At 39.8% G+C, this 23,581-nt stretch overlaps 2 protein-coding genes across 5 annotated transcripts; one reads left to right on the top strand and one right to left on the bottom strand.

Annotated features, from left to right (window-relative positions):
- Positions 1 to 929: 929 nt before the first annotated feature.
- On the top strand, positions 930 to 12,506 carry LOC104948269 (Golgi reassembly-stacking protein 2). Of its 3 annotated transcripts, XM_010774452.1 has the most exons (11): positions 930 to 973; positions 4,583 to 4,624; positions 7,832 to 7,912; positions 8,001 to 8,204; positions 8,480 to 8,566; positions 8,649 to 8,779; positions 9,504 to 9,636; positions 9,717 to 9,843; positions 9,927 to 10,031; positions 10,165 to 10,281; positions 10,879 to 12,506. In XM_010774452.1, the coding sequence occupies exons 1-11, from the start codon at positions 953 to 955 to the stop codon at positions 11,070 to 11,072; spliced, it is 1,242 nt and encodes a 413-aa protein (XP_010772754.1). In that variant the 5' UTR covers positions 930 to 952; the 3' UTR covers positions 11,073 to 12,506. The 3 variants fall into 3 exon arrangements, with proteins under 3 accessions (XP_010772754.1, XP_010772756.1, XP_010772753.1); XM_010774454.1 differs by lacking the exons at positions 930 to 973; positions 4,583 to 4,624 and adding an exon at positions 6,366 to 6,523 and having other exon boundaries at positions 9,948 to 10,031; XM_010774451.1 differs by lacking the exons at positions 930 to 973; positions 4,583 to 4,624 and adding an exon at positions 6,366 to 6,523.
- Positions 12,412 to 23,375, bottom strand: tlk1a (tousled-like kinase 1a). Of its 2 annotated transcripts, none has more exons than XM_010774455.1 (22): positions 23,303 to 23,375; positions 19,605 to 19,726; positions 19,439 to 19,507; positions 18,852 to 18,890; positions 18,409 to 18,484; positions 18,271 to 18,314; positions 18,000 to 18,095; positions 17,821 to 17,907; positions 17,619 to 17,711; positions 17,348 to 17,458; positions 17,123 to 17,259; positions 16,540 to 16,728; positions 16,246 to 16,312; positions 15,644 to 15,741; positions 15,338 to 15,419; positions 15,138 to 15,229; positions 14,830 to 14,919; positions 14,560 to 14,729; positions 14,247 to 14,382; positions 13,762 to 13,873; positions 13,577 to 13,684; positions 12,412 to 13,449 (listed from the first exon to the last, which is right to left on the bottom strand). In XM_010774455.1, exons 2-22 carry the CDS (start codon positions 19,719 to 19,721, stop codon positions 13,279 to 13,281), a joined length of 2,184 nt encoding a protein of 727 aa, XP_010772757.1. In that variant the 5' UTR covers positions 19,722 to 19,726; positions 23,303 to 23,375; the 3' UTR covers positions 12,412 to 13,278. The 2 variants fall into 2 exon arrangements, with proteins under 2 accessions (XP_010772757.1, XP_010772758.1); XM_010774456.1 differs by lacking the exon at positions 23,303 to 23,375 and adding an exon at positions 23,035 to 23,288.
- Between the last annotated feature and the right edge of the window lie 206 nt (positions 23,376 to 23,581).

Below are 23,581 nucleotides of genomic sequence, written 5' to 3'. Positions count from 1 at the left end.
TATGAAATATCAAGGTGATTAAACATTGGTTGAGTATGTTGTTTATGTGGTAAAGACGACTGGGGTTTCCAGGCCAACAAATACATAATTAGAGTAAACAGTCTCTCAGTCTCATGGTCTGGCTGTTCATCAGTCACTGCCACAGACAGATTGAGTGTGAGAAAACTGTCTCTGACCTCTAGACTAATATATGCAAAGCAAGGTCTCCTATTTGGACAGAGCTTAAAAATGTTGTGGAATGATTAATTCATCTTAGCCTGATGTTGTCTGTCTAAAACTAGTAGAAGATTTTGGGTAAATGTGCATATTCTCCTCCGTCTCTCTCTTCTTTTTTTTCTGGTACATCTTTTCAATCCACCTGGCTGTCACCCATCGTTGGTCAGATTAATCACCCTGAAGGGACTTTTTATTGGCTGATCATCTCACAGCTGAGATTTCACGAGCACCGCCTGCCAATTCTCTCACTCCTCTCATTACTCACACTTTTAAGATATTTATCATAAAAGGCATTAGACTGTGCTCTCTTAAAAAAAAAAATCCACGGCGCCTATTTGAAAGTCCTGCCTGGCTGCCTTTTATTTCGAAACAGCCATGGAGGGGCTGTTTCTCTTCCCATCCTCCACCAGGGCAGACGCTGCTTCTTTGTTTCACGCTTCAGTGCAGTGATCATTAGAGCCCGGGTGTCACTGGCTGCTGTGTAAAGTTACTGAGGATTAACGGGATAACTACTCCTATAATGGGGTAATAGAAATAATAACCCCTGACTTCTTTCCATATCTAAATACAGGGTGATTTTCTTTTTTCTTTGTAGCTCTGCATCATTGAGGGTGCCAAAGCGTAATGACATGGCTAATTTGGAAGCAGGTGTTGGAGAATCTTATAATGATTGAATGCTAATGAAACCACGGGCTTCAGCTCCTATAGTGGGTCACAGTCAAGTAACTCGCTACACATGGAGGAATGGCCAACCAGAGTAAGTATACAAATATCAGTCCGTCTGTTCAGTGAACATGATCATTTTTCAGACAATTATCTATTTTTGGTATACAAAGCTATATGAGGTTTGAAAGGAAAAGGTTTGCAACTGGTATAGACTATAGATTTGACATATAGCAGTATTTTAAAGGGAGTTCAGTTTAATCAGCAATCAGCAATAGCCATCAATTCCAATTACAAGCATAATTAAACTTTCATCAAGAGGAGATCAGCGGCAGTAAAATAATAAGGAGCAGTTTTGTTTTTGCAGCCTCGGTCCCTGGAGGGTGGGCGGACTGGCTCTGAACACCAGACTGTGAAACGCTTAATGTCTGTCTCTGCACTAGTCTGTTCACCTCATAGACTGTATATATAAAGGTTCACCCTCCATTTCACACCTGGCACACACACACACACACACACACACACACACACACACACACACACACACACACACACACACACACAAAGGTTTCAACCCAGTTTGAATACTCCAAATGTGAAATGAACCAAAGATAATCACAGTCATCGAGCTTCTTGCAATGTCTTTTTCTACTTTGTGTTAATGGTGTTTCCGTTAAAGGCACATTTTGTGGATATTTTAACGTTGAGGCAAAGTTCTCTCTCCCACAATGGGTCGCTCTCCCATCTATCCTGTCTCAGCTGTGTTATCCTCTCTCTTATATTTATCCACGGATCTCAGGCAGTGCTGTTTCCTGAAGTACCAAATATATCTCCCGCCCCTGGGAATCACTGCCACATTAGCTTCCTGATAGATACTGACGTTGGCATTGTGTAAGGCGAGTCTAATGAAATGACGATGATGATATTGACTGCGGGCTGCATGTCAGCCCTTCCCCCCTCCTTTTCTCCACACCCCATTAACATGCACATCATGCCGCTATAGCCACAATTTAGCCTGAAAACAATTTTGTAACCTTTTCTACCTTATTTACATAACAAACCACGCTTATATGATATATAAGAGTCTTTCTACTCTTATATATTGATTTCAAGGTCAATAGTTCTTGTGCTCTAAAAGGTGTTTTTATAACAATGCAATCTGCTCATGTTGTTCTTAAATTGAACATAAAGTGTAAGTCGGACATTAACAAACAGAATCAATTGTAACACCTTAATGCCTCTGACTTCTAAAGTAATAATAATGGTTTACACTTATCTAAATAGCCTCTTCTTATTGACTGTGTGTCCATGGCTTGATTAATCTTGGCAGAAACTAAGTTTTAAGCAGGAGATAAATTATCTAGAGACTTTACCTCGCCCGTCTGCATGGATGAGGAGTGTAAACCAATAATGTGACGCTTGTTAAAGTTGAAGGCTGCTAGTAAATGTCTACTGCTGGACATTTTTCTAAAGGAATTAGCATGAGCCCAGGAGCAATTACACTGCCGCTAACCAAGTGATTGCTATCATGCATGCTAAATGAACAAAACAACCTCCAAGCACAATAATATAGTGATATAATGCTTTCACGTGTGCTCTGCTGCGTTTCCTGTTTCCTCAATAAGAACTAGGCAACATGGTAGAGGAAACATTCAATATTGCTGATATTAAAATGATAAATAACAATAATAATGACATGACTTATACTGGTGTTAGGCTTGCATGCCCTGTCATCTTTATGCAGGATTTTCTCCTTTACTTAGCATTTTATCTCTGCCTCCCAGCACAACAGAGTAGGTATCCTACATTACGTCAGCAGACGACCCTTTCATTCTGCTGAATATCACCTCTTACAGACATTAGGAAACTAACGCTGACAATTACAGATTATGATGTTTGTACCTGGGACTTTGCTTACGGTGTAGAAATGCAGTGTGTGGTCGGGACACACAAGGAAACCTATTATCAAATGATGGACGTTTTAATTTATGGCCATGTCTTTGTTAATGTCTCCCTGTCCTCATCAGACTTGTTTCATACAGTTAATGCCTGAAGAGCAGCACAGTGCTTTGCCGCTTCAGCTGTAAATTCCTTGCAGGACTGGAGAAGTATAAATCTTAGAGAGCTATCCAGAACAGTGATCGCAGAGTTTTAAAGCGTCAGCAAGCTTCTGCTGAAATACAGAGTTTATTTATCTTCTTCTTGAAGGAGCAAGTGTCACCAAGCGAAGTTTATTTCTCACTGGTAGTAGATAAAAGATATGAAGATCTGCTCAACAACAATGAATGATGTAATGTTCAGTATTTGTATGGTATTGATATTAGGATTGCAACTATTGATTTGTTATTGAATTGTTTAATTTGTTCTATAAAACACAGTGTTGGGACTAACACGTTACAAAGTAACGTGCTACTGTAACGCAATGTTTTGCTAATAGCGTTACTAGTTATCTATTCCCATTAAGTAACGCCGTTATAGTTACTGTGATTTAAATGGGTGCGCTACTGCGTTACATTATGTGATGGAACTGAACCGAATCTCCCTGCAGATGTAACTTACAGGCGAATACAGCGATGTCCTCTCACAGCACCATTGGAAAGTGAAAGTAACCAGAGAGGAGTGATGATTGATTAACGCGGGGTAACATTTCAGGGTAAGCCAATCAGAGACAGACTTGGGCGGGTCTTGCCTTATGGGGAACATCCACAGACACACAAGCACTTGCTAATGCTAACACACACACACACGGCAACGCTCACCACCAGCACACACACACACACACACACACACACACACACACACACACACACACACAATGGCAGATGCAAGTATCAGCGAGAGCAGCAGCGCATTTACAACTTGGAGATATGAACACTATTTTCTATTTGTGGGGATTAAGGACGCACAAAATATTACGGTAAAATGTAAACTGTGTGCAGGACAGAAAGCATTGTCCACATCGAATAACAGCAATGCCAATCTCCTGAAGCACCTAAGTAATGTACATGGGGCTATAACACTAGTCGCCAAAGACCCCACCGTCTCAACCACCGGCAGTGACCCAGATGGAGCAAAGCCATCTAAACAGCCAAAAAACGATTCTTTCAAATCGCCACATGTCACCCAGAGTCAACTAAATAGATTGCCATGTATGTTGTTGAGGACATGCTGCCCATCGCAACGGTCGAGTCTGTTGCCTTCAGAGAACTAGTCAGCAAAAAACAACACAAAAACTTGTATTTTTATTGTTATTATTTTTAAAGTAAAGTAACTTGTTACTAGTTACTTTTATAATTTAGTAACTAATAAAGTAACTAGTTACTTTTTGAGAGAAGTAACTATAACTATTACTAGTTACTTTTTTTAAGTAACTTGCCCAACACTGATAAAACATCACAAAATAGTGAGAAGTGACTGTGGTAAGCCAAAGAAGATAGCTTTTAATCATTATTTTCAATTAAAAAAAAAATTATCAGAAAAAAGTAGCACATCCTCACATTGGATTAGCTAGAACCATTCAATGTTTACTTCTTCTAATGCTTGAAAAACTTACTTGAAATTATTAGTTTATTATAAACAAACCATCCTGTTGTTGTCTTGTGAAGCTTAACATAAATAAGTGTTGCCACATTAAAAGAGAGATAACACTTCGAAACAGTAACTAACTTGAAACTGAAATGTTTTAAATTTCTGCCTTTTTCAGGTCTTTAGACTGATTCTTTTGCTGCACCAAATCCGCCTGCAGGTAAAAAATACTTTGCTTTTGGCGATATTCAGAGGTCAAAGTGCGAAATAAGAAACATGATTCTAAAGTGATTATGTTGGTTCACACCACAATGTCAAGAATAACATCTACTTGTCAGGATTTTTCACAAAGATCGGTGTCCTCTCTTAAAGTAAGGACACAGTTAAAGCTTTAAGGATCATTCAGTGCAGCAAAGAGACAGCATCAAGGTGAGCTCTCGCAGACGCTAGACTGACAGGATAACTGATGTGATTGATGAGGAGAATCACAATGCTGGCCAAGTTTATTTCAAATGATTTGATAAGAGCTTCTGCACTACAGAGATATTCAACTATACTAATCTACTCCTAGAGCCCATGTTCTTTATAGCATTGATGATATCATTATTATCACCGCTTGATCAAGGAGACCATTTTATTCTCTCACATCTGCCCCGGCTCACGTTTCTGTTCTGACTTGATTATACGAGCAAATCAGAAGCAGCTGGGATCTAAATATAAAATAGAATGCTTTAAAAAAAAACGGAGGTTTTCGGTGATATGGCTCATCTCTGTTAATGGTGATAAATGGTGACAGGATGTTACTGGCTAAGAGGCTCATAACTCATCTTCCAGAAAATCTAAGGTAAGGGTCTTTATTACATCTCTGATTAATATTCGTTCTACCCCAAACCTCATTCAAGCAGTTCAACTATAACATACCAGGCTATAAAAACTAAGAAGGAGGAAGAACACTAAATTACTGCAAACACTGTCGATGTATTATCGTTTAAGTAAAAACACTACAAGATAACAATATTCCATTACACGTTACATCCAGTAAAACATGTTTCATTAAAAAGTAGGCTATTCAACTTTTTAAAAGTTCCTATGAAGAAAAGCACATTAAGACTGTTGAATTATTGATCCATTTTAAATTATTCTAATGAGCTTATTATAGCAAAACACTGTTAACACTCAAATATCAACTTTTCTTTTTTTTAAACATATATTTATTGATTGTTTACATTTATCACATTACACAAACACAACCGAACATTCCCCAACATTAGACATATGGCAGATTACAAAATGATGCTAAACATTTTTTTTAAATAAAATAAAAAGTATGCAGTTACTAGAAATCAGTTTAAAGTACAACAAATATAAACTTTTGACCTGGTGAAATCAAAGAACAGATGGTAAAATCAAAACATTTATAACCAAAAATAAATTACAGTCCCCGACAGGGTGTATCTGAGATGATGAGAACTAAGTTTAAAGTTTAACAGGAACGTTTGGATTGTTTAAAGTGGGGTTGCATACTTATCTTTTGTCAATGTATTACATACAGTGGATGGTTGGCAAAACCCTAGAAACAGGCAGACATAATGAGCAGAAGCTAAGCATGTAGTATTAACAGGGCAGCAGCAAAACTACTGTATAACCCTAACTAGTTTTAAATAAATGTCCATGCAACCAATATCACTTGAGGTGCTATCATTAAAATATGTTAGCCTATCCTGAATTAAAATGGAATTATATTTTTGGTGATTACCTTGCATATGTACATAGGCAGGCCGCAGGTGCATGAAAATATGCATTGCAGCATGGGGGCCCCTGAAAGTTGATAACCCTGCTTTTCAATACAGTAAAATAATAGCTTTGTATAGTCGCATACAGCACACATTAATGCTGTCATCAGCCTCCACAGAGGGTGGCACCCATGGATGTGTAAAGAAACCACGTACAGCGGAAGTGCTGGAACCAGGAACCGCAGGGAGCACGGCACTGTTGTGGGCATGGTCTGCTAAAGCGCACACAGCTAGCCCACCCTGATACACTCATTCAGGGAAACATGGGAGGGTCTCAAAGCGTCGAGGTACCGGGTGGAGGAACTGAAGGATACCACGTCCTCAGAGTAAGAGCAGTATGTCCCGGGGAAACGCAGCTAGTGTTTTATGAGAAAGATGGAGCTGCTGCTAGCTGCAGGGGTCTAATACAGCTAACGTTTCAGCTATTTAAACAGCTAATTATTGATGTTTATATATGAATTTGGTGGCAGTTATTGAATAAGGATATGTGTAAGGTTTAGCTAAAGGCTCATCGCTATCCTCCCTTTATGTCAATATGTGATTCAATGTGCGCAGGGTTGTAGTTAGGTTGGAGTTACGCCCCACTCTTGTTTGGTACATTGTTATTGATTATTATCTGTCCTTTTATTTATTCGCCAGTTTGTCAGGTTGTTTTAGACTGCATTAATTCACATATCTTGAGATATTTAGTAAACAGGCATGCGCGGTCGTTACCTCCTATAACCTAATGTTGCCAGAATAACCGGTGTGTCTACTACTGTCAGTGGAGATGGGTGTGTTGCCTTCAATGTCAGTACCGAGTACCATGGATAAATAAACAGCGCGGTGTGTAGGACTACCTTCTCTCGAAAGGAACATTTGTACTTATCCAAAATAAAAGGCCATGAACTCTCACCTTGCCCGTTTTTAGCTATTTGAACTCAAATCAAATGACGTTACATCTCCTTAAAAAAAGTAAATATAATAGTTGAAATATAAAAAACACAATTTGGACTAAAAGTCAATGAACAATCAGAACAAAAAAAGGAAAATATTCTGTACTTAGATTTTTTGTAATGAATACAACTTTTATTATTGAGAGACCAACTCTAATCAAGTGCCTGAAAAAATAAGATTTCAATAGCTTTCATGTCATGTGACCATTTGACTTAAAATTCAGACCAGATATTAATACTAAACTGGACAAAAAGGACACATTTCTTTTTTCACAGTATTTAAGTGTTTATTTTTTTCTTCGGCTGCGAAAATATATTTTTTAACTTTTTCAATAGTTTCCATGTTATATGACCCAGTGACTCAAAATAAGTGCAGCATTGTGTTACTACACACACCAACTATTGGATCTTAGTGCTCTTTCTATTTTACATGAGCCAATTCAGGTGTTTCACAAAACGTTTTTGTTTTTGGCCATAAGTCAAATTCATATGCTATTCATGTCAATTTCGAACACACGTCGAATAGGATGAAATGGTCAATGATTTGAAAAATACATGGATGTAAACCAAAGTGGTTAGTTAGTGGAATGGAGCTAAGTCTGGTTATTAATAAAATAGCTGAATACATCTCAAAATGAACGATGAGTATCTATTTTCACTGTCTGCAAGTCCTGTTTGTTAACATATATGATTTTACAGGTGCAAGACAATTCCCCCGGTAACCGTGCAGGACTGGAGCCATTCTTTGATTTCATCATTTCTATTTGTGACACTAGACTGGTATGTTTGCTAATACAACTTGCTGCAGTTATTGAGTGCTTCAACACGTATTAATCACAGATAATGTGCATGTTTACATCTCTGACAGAACAGGGACAATGACACCCTAAAAGAAATGCTGAAGATGAATGTGGAGAGGCCAATCAAGATACTTTTATACAACAGCAAGACGCTGGCAGTGAGGGAGACCACCATCATACCCAGCAACCTGTGGGGGGGACAGGGGCTTCTGGGAGTCAGCATTCGCTTCTGCAGCTTTGAAGGAGCAAATGAAAATGTTTGGCATATCTTGGTGAGTGTCCTTGTGATGAGGAAATATCTATAAAGCTGCTTCGATATTATACGTGATTTTTGGATGTTTAACCAATCACAAGCTTAGAAGTATAGGTTTAACTGGGTCAATAGATTATGTTTTATAAACCATCAAAGGCTGGCATATGTTCACACATTTGACAGGTTTTTATATATAGTGTTTGTGTATTTAAGACATAAATGTAACTTCAAATTGTTAAAGAAGTGAAATCTCATTCAAATATAAACAGAAAAACGTTTTTTGTTGGAGTCCAGGAGGTGGAACCACACTCCCCTGCAGCGCTTGCTGGTTTGAAGGCCTACACCGACTACATTATAGGAGCTGACACCAACATGAGCGAGGTACTTGTTTGCAGATCAGTGTAATGCTGAACTAAAGTTGGCGACAGGTTAGAGCTGATGTGTATCTGTGCTCTCTCAACAGAGTGAAGATCTGTTCTCAGTGATTGAATCCCATGAAGAGAAGGAGTTGAAGCTGTATGTTTACAGCACAGACACGGACAACTGCCGCGAGGTGGTCATCACTCCAAACTGTGACTGGGGAGGGGAGGGCAGGTAAGACAGTCTGCATTTTACTTCTGTTGCAGGTTGAGAGAGGACACGTTTGGTATCCAATAGGCAGAAAACTGGCCTTCAATTGTGTTTCATTACTAACACACCTATTTAAAACTCGAAATGGCATCATTTTGACAATATGATAATTGATAATGATTTTACCTGATACATTGTCAGGTGATTGCCGGGACACCTTTTATAATATATTTTTAAACATATTTTAATGTTTCAGTCAAGCATTTCTAATTCATTTGGGTTATGTATTTTTCTTTTTCCTTACAGTCCTTAATTCAGTTTTTTTAATAGCATTGGTTTAAACAGTTTAAAATATAAATTGGAAATGCAATTAGGATTCTAATAACACATTTGTATTAATTACATCAATGAGTATTTGGTAATTAAATGTTTATTTCATCCTATTTGGCTTATTGTTATACAACCTTTTTTTGTTTTTCAAGTTTATGGCAAGGTGTACTATACCTCATTTAAATGTTTCATATGTCCTTGAGAAAATGATAATGAAATGTAAAAGTTGAAAATGCACCGACTGAACAGGTTTTTTAAATCTTATTATTTTATCCAACTTTTATGCCAGAAGAGTTTCCAGTTGATTTGTTTTATTGTAATATCTTGCCATTTGGATCCCCCAGAGTGTTTACATCATCTTTAGGACCACTGTAAAATGTTTTAGACATTTCCCCTCACAGCACTTCTGTCTCTTCAGTCTAGGATGTGGGATTGGCTACGGCTACCTGCACAGGATACCTACACTGCCATTTGGAGAGGGCAAGACTCTCAGTTTCCCTGCAAAAACTCCTGTTAAACCAGCTGCTCCTCCCAAAGATGGCTTCACGGAGGTAGCCCGGCTTCAAACAAATAAATAATGCTTCGAGATATCGTGATTACCTACTGAGATGAGTGGATTTTTGGTTACCAGGTCCATCTCTCCGCCGTCATCCCAACGGTTCCAGTAGCTGCGTCTTCTTCGTCTGGATTAGAGCAGCCTCTCTCCGTCCTGTCGGTGGGCTCTGACCTGACCTCTGTTGTTAGCAATCCACTGACAGGTACAACAAAGCTTCTGACTGTTCAAAATATCCTGTTTAAATAGATGTTGATAGTTGATGGAATAATACAAATAACATGACAGCTTTGTTAAAAACTATTCCAGGAGCTCCTAATGTCCCGCCGCCCAGCCAAGCCCCCCCCTCACAAAGCGCTCCCATGTCTGTCAATCCTGCTGCCACACTAACAGGTTAGTACACATTACATTCTTTCGTGTGGTTATTAAAGCACCTCAGATGTCCAATTGCCAACTACTCTGAATCTGAACTTGCATCACATTAGCATGCTAGCCTAGCACTGATTAATATGTGTTTGTTGCACAGGTCTGATGCCCTTACCTGGAGGTCTTCCACCCTTTCCTCATTTACCAAATCTAAATTTCACCTTGCCCGATGTGGGTCACGTGTTGCCACATGGAGTTGGTGGATTGCAACATGCAGGTATTTATTTGTTCTTCTCTTTATTTGCACCTGTTTGTGTATCATTTGCTAAAAAAAAGTGCCACAGATAATTGTGAGAGAATCAGAGTGGGGGGGATGACGAGAATGTCTCCAACTTTCTCCTTAAAGAGCTTTTGTAGACAGAATGTTATTTTTGACTGAGACATTGTATTAACAGATGTGACTCAACTATGAGTTCCCTTAACCTTTTACATTCGCAGCACTTACATGCGTGCGTCTGACGCAGGCTTTTTTCCAGGAAATCTAATGAACATAAATTGCTCTCGATTTTGTCAAATAATTGATGTTTATTTAATAGATGCATCTGTTAAATTGAGTTTCTCTGCAAAGCATCATACAAAAGCATCACATTTAATCCTGTGTTTACCAGTAATCTGAGTGCTTTTTGGGAAACAAGTCATTTAGCATAAAAAAAAACAATAAATAAAAAGGACTTATCGTCTGGCCCCACAGAAAAGCAAGGGAAAAAAATAAATGACTTAAATGTTGAACATTTATTGTGGGTTATTCTACTGTCAATAATGATATGACATCTACAGTATGCACTAGAGGGTAAGTCTGTGTTTTGCTCCTCAGGTCTTCCACCTCTCAGCCTGCCTCCGCCTGACTTTGTTCTTCCTCCAATCAATGCTCATGCAGCTCCTGCACTGAACCCCTCATGTCCTTCCCCCACCTTCCAAATGAACAGTTCACTGAACAGAACCCCCATCCCGCCATCAGTGGCCCTCTCTGAATCCATTCAAATCGCAATGACTGCAGACTCATCTTAGCAGAGCAGCGTTTCAGGTCAGCTTGCTCTTAACACAGTTTAGCCTTGCTGCACCGACCACTTGTGAAATTGGTACGATTGTTGTTCGTGCTCCAGTATCTCGAGGATACTGGAACCTAGTGCAGGCAGCGAGAGGAACATAATAGTTTTAACCCTCCAACAGAGGTGAAATATTCACTCTGTTGCACAATAACTTTTAAAGTATCTAAGCTCAATAATAACATGTTAAAACTAACAAAACTATGGGTGCTTTTTAAGCCCGTCAAAAATAAGTGGGAAACATTTTACTTTGAAGTGTGCATCTTTTTTCAGTGGTCAAAGTCCTGCAGAGGCCTTTAAGGATACAAATGGGATTTATGTTTGAACTATTTTTGCACTTCCTTCCAATATTTTGTATGCAAAAAAAGGCCAAGATCCAACAGCTGCTCTGCCCGGCTGAAGCTGTAGCTTTGGTTATTGCTCCGACCACAGTTTGCAATTTAATTTACTGTTGCCATGGCTTCAGCAGCTGTACAGTGACTTTACTGCTCATGTGAATGATGCTTTCGCTGCTAAGATTAAGCACATGTTACTTAAACCTGCTTTGTTTACATAGATATGACTGATGCGTTACCGAGGGTGTTGAGGAATGTAGCAGCTTCAACACCTAATACAATTCACTGCTTAACAAACACTTATTATAGACACATGTATCTCATTAGTAACCGAAGCACAGCCACAGATACATCCACAATCAAAAGCAATGTCATCTCATTGTGAGAAACTTGTGTCAACTACCTCTGCTACTGATCCATCCTCTGCAATGATACACACTTGTTCGCTGAGACACACATGGAGTGCTCACACAGCCAGCGGTGGTCTACTACTTTAATATTGCCTTTCTTCTAGAGGGAATGAAAAAAAAAAACAGTATTGCAACACAAAAAAGGAGGAAAAACAAATCCTCCGTGACATTTCAGTGGTTCTGTAAGTTATTGAAGGTCTTTCGGTGAAGGCAGCACACTAATTTATAATACTTGGGATTTCATTTCAACAAGCAGGTTTCTTGCTGAAGTGCTACAGCCATTATATATATATAGAAAACATTTTTTTTTGTAAAGTTAGGCATTGTTTCCCTAATTAAACTTTATTTTCTCAATCCGAGCTTCTGGTCCCCGCTTTCTATTTGATCCTCATCAGCACCCTGTAGTGCAGTACCAAACCCAGCCACAGAGTGTCAGTGTAATCTCATTGGATGGCAGACTATGGAGACAAATGCTTACAGATTGCAGCCTAACATGTAGTGTACTATCAGCTTTAGAATGAACAGACTGGTTATACAGTACCATTCAGAGAGAAAAGTGTTTCCTGGCATTTATTATTCACTCTTTAGCAGAACTGTACAATTTGTACCCAAAGTGGAACATACAGCCCTTGAAAAAGTAAGAGCAACAAAGCAGCAAAATTAAAGACTCCAGGAGACTAGTTTTGCATGGGGACATTTTACCTCTTTGTACACATTACTGCTGCAGTTCAACATTTTAAAATTCCCTGTACAGCATACACAGTTTCCGATTCATCTGTTAATTAATGTTCCTGCATAGGATTTTATACATTGTCATTTTTCTACATTTGGTTACTTTGTGCATTAAACGTAAGTAAGCTGCCCCAACCTACACGTCACTAGATGCCCCTTGTATGCTACACATTACATTCTTATGGCTAAGTAACTCAAATTAAAGCCTAAGATTTGTGAAGAAGAAAACATTTAGCCAAATCAATAGTGAAATCTTTGTAGTTCTACATAACTATGACCGTCCTCTCCTCACAGTTAATTAACTTCTAGCAGCTGAATCACTTGCAACCTGGCAGGACCTTGTTATTTCATCTAAACGGTGGGCTGCCAAGCCCTTTAAGGCTTCATCCATCTGCGACATCTGAACAGTGTCCAATCACATTTTCTTCAAGGTACGTCCTCCATTTCAGTGCTTTAATCGGACCCTCAGAAGATCCTTTTACCCATGTCCTTCTAAAAACATCCCCTCACTGTCCCTCTATCGATCAAGCCCTGGTAAACAAGAAGAAGCCTGGCACAGGTCAGAGGAGGCCCGGAGAGATGTATCCACCAGAGTCCTGCTCCACCTGCTGCCGGCCGGTTCCTCTCCCACAGGCCAGAGCCTCGTGGGAGCATCTTGGTCAGTCATCCTTTCTGTCAGAGTAAGAGGCAGTCAGTAAGAGATGATACTGGAGGAGGCTGGTCCTGAGCCAGCAGCATTCATCTGCAGATTTCCAGAGGAGCTTGTCCTCCGCATGTGAGGGAGCAGGTACGGGTCGCTCCCCATCTGGTGAACGTCCACCCGGTCCTCCTTCCTGTACGCCAGGCACCGCCTTATGAAGGCCTGGGGGGGGGGGGGGGGGGGGAACACAACGGAAATGTATGTGTCAGATGTTTCATGATGTTCTTTCTTTGATAATAAAATACTTATTTAAAACATCCGTTTCCCTTTTGTATGCAAGTTCACCTACCTTAGCTTCATTGCTGGACACAGGCTTGACAGGGAACTGAATGTCTGTAGCTTTCAGTATGGTGTTCTCCTGCAGGATGTCCTGCTGTGACTGATTATGGCCGAAAGGCTGAAAAAGGAGGAGCAATGCTTAACTATCATGAAAGAAATAAACATTCAAGGGAAGAATCTGTGGGGCCTCCTTACCTTCCTCCCATACAGACACTGGAAAAAGATAACGCCTACAGACCACACGTCCACCTTATTGGAGATCTTTGGAGGTTCTTTGCCGACCACAAAACACTCGGGAGGCAGGTACCTAGGCAGAATGGAAACAAGCTGTTTAACAGAAAGTCACTTTGCACATTTCATTTGTATGCTTCTTTGAACATATACTGTATTCCACTACATCGATTCAACAAATGTTACTCCTTACTTTTTATCAATAAGATTTCTAACAGGAAATGTAAGATCTGTTTAAAAAATATATTTAACAAAATGAGGAAGATTTACCCCACGGGACTGCTAACAAGTTAATAATAAACAACTCTTACTTATAACATCACTGGTATTACAGAGAAAACAGGCAGGAGCAATCAGCCCTGTTTTGTGCCAGTTATAAAGAATTCAAATAGAAATAAATCCTTTTGTGAATGTTCCGATGTATGTGGATGCAGGACGTTTCCTCTCACCAATAGGTCCCGGCACCCTGAGATGTCAGGTCCATCCCATCCGCGCCATAGTTGTCATCATCCATGATTTTTGACAGACCAAAGTCAGTGATCTTGATTTCCCCGCAGGCTGTGCCGTCCACCAACAAGATGTTGCCTTGATATCAAAGTAAAACAAGTCGGTACCACAAAATAAATGGTTAACCATCAAATCGTATGACTGCTTTAAATCAGTGTGAAAATAAAAGTATCTAGTGGGTTGAAGCAGAGTTACTGATAAACATTTTGTATTTAATGTGAGGGGAGTCATCAGTGGTCCAGGCAGCGTGTTTACCTGGCTTGAGGTCATAATGGATGATGGGAGGTTTGATTTCATTCAGGTATCTTAGTGCATTCACAATCTGCATGACTATAGACCGTGCCTCCTTCTCAGACATTAGCTTATGCTGTTTCAAGTAGAAGTCCAAGTCGTTGCCTTCGCAGTACTCCATGACAGTGCAGAACCTAGTGAATAGAGAAAAGACTTACTACGAAGTACTGCCCACGTGTAAAAGGAAACAACTGAAAAGTGATGGAAGTATGAGATCAAGAATGCTGCACTGACGTGTCTGTGTCCAGTGAGAAGTAGTCGTAGAGTTTCACGATGCGGGGGTGGTCCAGCTCCTTGTGTATTCTGTACTCTCGACATGCATGCCTGTGGAGCGGAAGGTAATAATGCTCCTTTAATATCCAAAGCACGAAAAGACAGAATAAAGAACCAGCACCGACTCTGTCATTGGAGCTTGTGGAGAGGAATAACACATTGAAAGTAAAAGATATAAGAACAACTTTTGAAAGTGCGTCATTACATTTGAAACAGTAATCGTAGCATACTGAAGCTGAGGTTACACATTTCCACTTGAGCCAACATACTTGTGATAGTTCTCCTTTTTCTCTTCCCTCCAGTTCTTGTTGAGTTGGTGGATTTTCACAGCAGCATACCGTTGCTCAGTCAAGTCAAAAGCCTGCACAATAAATGCACAAAAAAGGTGACTTATATGGCAACATCGGCGAAGAGCATTAAATTAATATTTTACAACACCTATGAATGTCATCAACACTTTGTGAGTTACCTTGTAAACTTCACTAAAGCCCCCTCTTCCCAGAAGGTATAGGAGCAGATATCGTTCATTCAACGTTGGGTGATCTTTAAATCTTTGGTTGGAAAAAAACAAAACAACACAAAATCATTGAAATGACATATAGTATGCGTCTATCTTTGATGTGACAATACACCACCAATGTGGAAGGCGACAGGAAAGCTTCCTCCTGTGGGCAGTTAGGTAATATCCCCACGATGGCTGAGGACACTGGCCTTGTGTGTGCATCATGTCCCAAAGTCATTGCAGTGACTGCGAGAGGAATTGATTCAGACTCACTGTGAGCTGTCTTCATTATTTATTCTCTTCAGCTCCCGAATGTGAAGGTTGCGCACTCTCTCCAGACGCTCCAGCTCCGCCTGGATCTCAGCTTCTTCCTATAAATGATTCAAGCACAGCAACACACAAATGCTAAGAAGTGACTTCAGAACTCTGACTACAAGGAGAGGAGCTAATCAAAACCAACTTCTACTCAGCGGACAGCTCCTGTGTGAAATATTAACAGTTGACTTGGTACAGAGTCCGTCAGTGGCTTTCTGGGATTCATCAGGAAAACAAAGGATACATCAACAGACTACAGGATGGCTCGATCCTTAGTGGGATGCACATCAAAAGGAACCGTGGTTTATCTTGGGAAGCAGGAGAATCAGACTACATATGTACAATTATTTTGTATGGACTCTAATAAGGTTTTGACTTCTTAACTGTGTGAAACAGCCCTTTATCCCCATTGTGTTCTGGGTCCTACTCGGTACTTCTGATGTATGGAATGAACAAATACATAAGGTCATGTGCATGTACTGCACAGGAAGACAAATTCCCCCCCCGAAAAAGAATAATACATTTATCATCAAGTGCATCGGGATCAGCATTGAACCAACCTTCTTGAGATGTCCGAGTCGCAGTTTGAAGATCTCTTCCTGTTCGTGGTACTCTGCTAGTGTCAGCCTTTCCAGGAAGAGAGAACATCACCATTACTTCATGTCATTAAGGAAACATGGACATGCTAAGCACATTGGGTTATTCATGTACTGTGCATTCAGTCCTGTTAAACCTTCTGTACAACAACAGCAGACGATGAATAAGAATGAAACAAAACTATAGATTCTTTGAGCAAACATTTCCTAGGATAACGGCTGCTGTAAAACTCCTGATGAACACACGGCTGAACGTACAGCTGAGGTAGGCTGGGTTTTAGAAAGGGGTCGCTTTCTGCTCCGTTCACTGCCTTGGTTTTGCGTTGCTTTGGCTCAGAGTTTGTGGTTGGTGCTTGGGAGTTGCTGGAGGATGGAGGTTTCCTCTTGGCCAGCAGCTTCCTCTGCCTCTCGATGTCCTCTCGCTGTTGGTTTAAACCCTCTTGCTGTCTGCAGATGGAAAGAGAGAATGGAGGTTTTTGTTAGATGAGATCAGCACCATTACTGAAGTGATATGAAACCATGATGAAGATGTAAATATGTAAGTTGTAAGGTTACTTTGAAGCTATGTATTTTAGTAATTAAACCCGATTCACCGTTTGTGGCAGAAGCTTAATATATGTTTGGGTTAGTTGGTTCTATTTATAGAGAAACTACCAAACGCTTAACTATAAAAGTCTTCTCAGAGTAAATAAGGAGTCCTTTGAACAGTACCGTTAGTCAAAAAATATAATACAAGAAAAAAAATGTGAATGAAATTACATCACTATAAAAAAAATGTAAACATACAAATAGAAAACAAATACATGACCAACAAAACATCATTCCCGTAAAAGCCTCTTACTTCACAAGGTTTTGGAAAGCATAGCCATCAGTCCACTGTTCTGTGAACGACGCTCCATGTCTCACTGTAGTGAAATGGCCTAAACGGAGTCTGTCCTGCATGCTTTTCTCCCGACAGGACTGCTTCTCCTGGGTGCTCTGAAGAACCATTTCAAACATGTTGAATGTGGCTTTGGATAGATATATTGAGTTTATATGAAGAGTTAAGACAAATCATTCCATTTACCTTTTCTATGAGCAATTTCTTGCTCATGGTGATGCATTTATTCAAGCGTTCCTTGTACTTTTCAAGTAATTTTTGTTGTTCGTCTATCTGTCTCCTGAGATCACAGTTTGCCTGAAGAGCAGAACAAACTGAAATCAGCAGCTGCACACATTATAGCATTCTCCCAATCCATCAAATATTTAAAATCTTAAAAACACTGTTTATGATGTTGATATTTTCACATTCAAATGTACAGCCCAGTCTAGTGAACAGAGGAAGACCTTTGCCTTACCCGTAGCAAATCGTCTATTCTCCCCTCCTTCTTCTCAAGGTCTAGATTCTTAGTGCTTTCAAGGGCAGCCAACTTCAACACTGTGAGGTCAGTCTGGAGATAACAAAATAAATAAACAAAATAACAAAAGTGGATTAAAATGTTGCCCACATACGTCACACACATTCAAAAGCATAAGGAAAAAGCTGATCACCGTCCTCACCTGAACACATTTGACTGCTTGTTGCTTTGGATGCGCCATATGGTCCCCAAACGACAGACTAGTAGGAGATGAGCTATTTTGTCTAACCTGCAACAGAAGAGAGAGCAGTTTTATCACAAGGCAACTCCAGCAAAAGAGCAGCAAAGGAGAGTTCAAGTTCAAGTTTCAGAGGAACTCACAGCGATACCCTGAGCGGACTGGGAATGTGAGTTTTGGGGCGAGCGAATCACTGGTGGGAGACCTCTCACAGGACTGGACCCGTTTCCTCCCTGAAACTAAAGGTTAGGAGAGTAAAGGTGACATCACTGCCAAACATTTGATCATCTTAGACCCACTGAGGGTTCCTTTTGTGACTTTGCTCCAGTGCGTTGAAAGACTGATAAAGCCCACATTACTCGCTCAACACTTCCTTTCAATGTATGAAAAGTCTGCACCACAATGAAAACTCACATCAAAATAATCACTTATTTTGGGTCCTCGCACAATTGATTTTCCTGTGAAGGGAAAAGAGGGAAATCAATGTTATATTTGACAGAAATGCTGTAAGCAGGAGCAAATATGTTCCCAGTTCAACACAAAGACACTCACCTTGGCTGCTCTCTGATTGGATCTCAGGTTTCCTTTTTCTGCCTCTGGGTGTGTCTGTCTGTTTCTTCTCCGGGGTCTGAAAGACAGATTGACATGTTTGTTTGAAAAACAATTATACAGAATGTGATTAGGAGCTTTATACTCTCTGCTGTAACTGTAAAATAACAGTGCGTCTACCTGTGTGAACGGTCCAAACAAACGCAAAGGCTTATTCCTAATAAAGCTTACAATGAAAAAGGCAGCATAAGAACTATTTTTAACATTGAAATATGACTCACTGATATAAAATTGCTGCCAATTATAATCATGATGGAATTTAATAATAAAATATTTTAACTTCTGAAACTGCAATGCCACATTAGTTGGTTTTTAATGGTAATCACAATGGTATAAACCACAAAATAGCAATAATGTTTAATTTCAAGATTTCTTAATATACCTACCGAGTATGCAGGAGAACTGCCTCTTTTCACATCTGACCCCTACAAGGGGAAAGAGACAAGATTTTAAGACAAACAAAAATAAAAATGTGCGCAGATAAACAGAACAGGCAGAAGCAAGAACTATTGCTGCTGCAGATCTCGTGCGACCCTTGGAGCTCATTCAAAACATTGTATGGCATATTTAGCTGAGTTTCTCTGGGTTTTGGAAGAACTAAATAAGACGAGTTAAGACATCACATGGGACTTTGAAGAAACTGGATTGACTATTTTCTGACATGTATAGACTCAGAAAATGTAACATTAATCTAAAATTCAGACTGAGTAGTACATAATAGAAACAATCGTTAGTTACAGTCCTAAAGCACTCTTTGAATATTTTAAAGTGTGCTACAGTTATTTGTATTTTAGGATGCATACAACAATCCTTTACATACTGGTCTACCTTCCAGCTCTGATCTTATGGGAAATTGTAAGTGGGCCATTTTGTTCATTCATTTTGCCTCTGCTCGCCCCCATAACAAGGACTTACATAATGAAATAATTTGTTTAAAATAATGATTTTCTAATATGTCATTAGTTCAATGTACCTCTGACTCCTTGTCGCTTGAGGATCCCATGCTTCCAAAACTGTGATTTGAGTCATTATTGGTCAAACCCTGAGGGAAAAAAAACATTGGAGGATGAGACAAAGCTTTGCCAATTACAACACTATTCGGATCAATTATTATGTGCGAAATTTGAATATTGACTCACTTTGGTTCCCCCACTTGTGCTACCTGTGCTGCCCCCTGTGCTCCCACTGACCCCGCCCATAAAGCGGGCCTCCAGCAGCTCCTGTCTCCGGGGATCCAGGCTGTTCAGCTCATCCATGGTGCCTGGGAGGATTAGTAACAATTCACATTGTCTCAGTTATTCAAGCATCAGATTAATTGAAGCTTTTAATGCAACCACTCAAGAGCAGATGACAAAGCCGTTAAGAAGGAGACTTATTTTGTTACAACCACAAACAGGTGATAAGATTTGAGTCTAGACCAGAATATAGGTCAAGATGTTGAACCATTCCCTAGTCATCATATCCAAGACAGATTCCCCTTTGTGGCACCGGGGAGATAAGCAAGCTCTTAATTACGCTAACTCCTGCTACAATAACAATAAAAAGGTCATCCAAATAATGTATGATACGTCAAACTGCAGAGTAGATATCCAGTATCAGGTGCCTCTGTAGCGCAAACACTTTTATGATGAGAATCCACGAGCTGTGTTTTGACTGCTCGGCCCTGATGAATACTGCACTCCTGTGGGATTGTTACGTGAGCTCCTTGGGCTTCAGCGTTGCTGCTGCTGACTCAGAGGGGTCTGCCCACTAAACCTGTGCTTTAATGAGACAACCATTTTGAATCTATAAAAAGGAATCTAATTAAATGGAGGGGAACAGTACACATTGAGAAAGTCTGCTTGATATTAACAAAATAACAAAAGCAGCTGGGAACGGGCATATTGGTGGTCAAACAAAGATTAATCAAAAGAGTAAAGTGCACCAGAAATAGACAAACATGCTAACAATCGAAATCCATTTAAAGCCACGCACCAAATCAACTTTGACAGCAGCACATGGAGCTAGTGTTCACCTCTGACAACGTGTAACATACCAGAAGGTGGAGGAAAAATACACAAGACGTCATTATAACACCAATAAGATGATCTCAGTTTGTCATTCATTTAAAAAATGCTTCATGGAACCAACACAACAAATATTTGAGATGAAGGGAAGTGATAACTCCTATATCAAAATATGGTTGTCTGAATGGCTCATTTATTTACAACATGTGAATTAAAGAAACACAGACCAGACAAACGTACTCCCTAGGTGGTTGTGGAACGTGATAAGTCAACTTCCTTCCTCAACAAATAAAACCACAAATATACAATTTTCAGACCTCTGAACATTTGTCCATAGTCTTAGAAGAGCACGGAAGCTGAACTTAATTAAGGGCCATAGCTTCAGTGTTCAAAAGACATTGCATGATACAAATCAAGTCTTAGGAAGAACAGCTAAACAAAAAGCCATTCCTTATATCTTCCAAAACAAAAACCCTGTCTGCTATTAAGCAAGACCTACACTTCAATGGGAAACATGAAGCTCCTGAAGAAATGTTTTGTTTCAGGAATAATTCAGCCCACTCACTAAATCAGGGATAGTCAACTTGCTTTGCCTGGGGGACAATTTAACGTTTTGACAGGGGTCCCCTGTCTGGGGTCCACAGATCCTCCCCTGACAACTGCTTCTCCATAAACAAGCTCTATTGGTCTATTTTGATTCACTCTTTTTATATTTGTTGTTGTGATTTATGAAATGTTCAGCATGCCCAGTTATACACAATTTACGGCAAACCGCAGGCTTTAAATTGAGTATCACAGCACCAAATAACACAACATTGCAATTGCAACTACTTTTCAGATCAGAAGATGATAAAGCAGGTGTCCCAAAATGGCTCATGCTATTACATCAAAATCACTTCCAGTCAAACAATCATTGTTTTGATACATTTAAGATTAAATGATACCTCAGACTACAGAAGCAGTGATCATATTTTTAGAAGTTAGCCATGCATACTGTTGACAACACCTAATGACCAAGTTGTGTGGGTGTAAGTTAAGTTAGGGAGACACATATGTTAATAGGATACATCTTAGTAACAATTAGGCAAGACAGAGGAACACTGTATGCTTGGTATATTTCCCATGATGGGTCTGTGGCTTCTCATCAATCTTGCAGTCTATTTGGCTGAAGACTTTATAACTAGAGGAAAGAGCAAGACTATTTTTGCTATGAGTTAAAACAAAGCTTATTTTGTAGCCCTATAATCACAAAGACAAGTTTCCTCACTTAGCAGTCAACTATCCAATTCAAATAGATAGCACATATTTCATTTTCCTCTTGGACTTCCCTTTGTTTAATGTGAATGCCCCAGTGCATAACTATTATCTATATTCAAGCCCCTGCAGGAACACGTGGTTGAACCCTTACAACCCTTGCTCTGAATGTCATTTTAACTCCGTGCTGCTCAGCAGAGTGACCACCTGTTTATGGCACACACACACGAAAAGTCTAAAAAATCTCTGACAAAAACTGGGATGAATTTGGTTCCCTCACTGGCAATTTAAGCAACAACACAGATGAGCAATAGTCTCCCAATTTCCCATATGTAAAAGTGCTCTTAATAGCCATCCTTTGATACATGTAAACCAAAGCATTATAAAACAAGGACACATTGAAGCTCCCTTAAATGTCCAAAGCTAAGTAAAAGTCCTGCATCATTGCAACATGCGGTAAATAAACACAGAGTGCAAGAAGTAAGAACATTATTAGGTCACCAAAAGGACCAAATAAGCATAATGTCTTAATTTCGTGTGTTAGCATGCTGCACAGTCTGTTTCCCATGGGTGCACCCCTCATTATTGTTGGGGAATCTAGCGTTAGAGGTCTTTCCTCCAAGTTACTTTTATTACAAAAAAGGTCAAACAAAGCTACCCATCATCAGTATAATCTATATAAAAAAAGGGTTTCCTTAAAATACCATAATTACACATAATGTTAGATGCATGCTGTCATGTTTAAATTCAATTTAAGAACCGTTGAGATTAACAGCAGTTGCACATGCACAGATATTGAGACCACTATTGATAGGCAAGCATCACAATCTAGGCTACACACAAAGGATTGCTAACAGTGCAATGCATACCTAACTTATCCGGTGATAAAACGTTAACCCTCTCCATGAAATACTTGATTTCTCTTCCAGAATTAACTGACTGATTGTACATCTATATGCAACTTGTCTAGTGTTTGCTCTCAGCATGCTTAAAGAAAGGATGCACCGACTACAGCGGATAACCTTTCTGCTCTCCTAGAGGTTTATCGCCATTATGCACGCATTTTTCTTTAGGTTACTGCACTGGCCTGGGCACAGAAAGACGGTCCTGTGTCTTCGGTGCTACTAGCTAGCCAAAAACAGGCTCAATTGACTTTGGAGCTGACGCTTTGGGGTAACGTTAGCTAGCAAGCTGCTTTCGCCACCAACATTTGCTCGGTCGTTTAAACACAATTCCCTTTCTTTCTGCACAAAATAACCCAAACGAGCAAGTAGTAAAGACATGAACGTCTCAATACGTTTAACAATACCTTCCCGGGCCTTCACCCCTGCCGTGGTATGTTGCTGAAAACACAGTCCGTGTTGGGGACGTGGAGAGCTGGGACCAAAGATGGCGTCCCCTCCAAACTTCCACTACTTTGGACACTCATCAAGCTACTTTTCCTGTGTTGCTACTGGCAGTTAATCTTCCACGCACGCTGCGAAATTAACCGACTGACATACCACGGGTCTTTTAACAGGGGCAGGGTGACTGCCAGTGAGTAAAAGTGTATTAAATAATGTTTTTAGGGCACAAACCTCTTCACACCTCAGCAGTGTGTCCTGGCTCCGGGGCCACCTTTCCGTCTTCAAGTGGTTGCCTATGAAACGTCATGCATCGTGTGCAAAATTCTTATCGCGAGGGTGATACATTTTTCCTTAACGTCAATGTCAACATGAAGAATAAAGTCCAAACACAGATTACTTTTTCATTGTATTCACTGTACACAGTAACTATTGTCAGCCACATTTAGTGTACGGGTTGTGGACTGATGAAAAAAACCTGGAAATTATGATGTTTAAAATGTTAAATAAATG

This window comes from Notothenia coriiceps, unplaced genomic scaffold (genome assembly GCF_000735185.1).
Source record: "Notothenia coriiceps isolate Sejong01 unplaced genomic scaffold, NC01 NC01_scaffold00014021, whole genome shotgun sequence".
Classification (NCBI taxonomy): Eukaryota; Metazoa; Chordata; class Actinopteri; order Perciformes; family Nototheniidae; genus Notothenia; species Notothenia coriiceps.
Note: the sequence above shows the minus strand (reverse complement) of the source record. Positions and strands in the feature narration are given on the sequence as shown.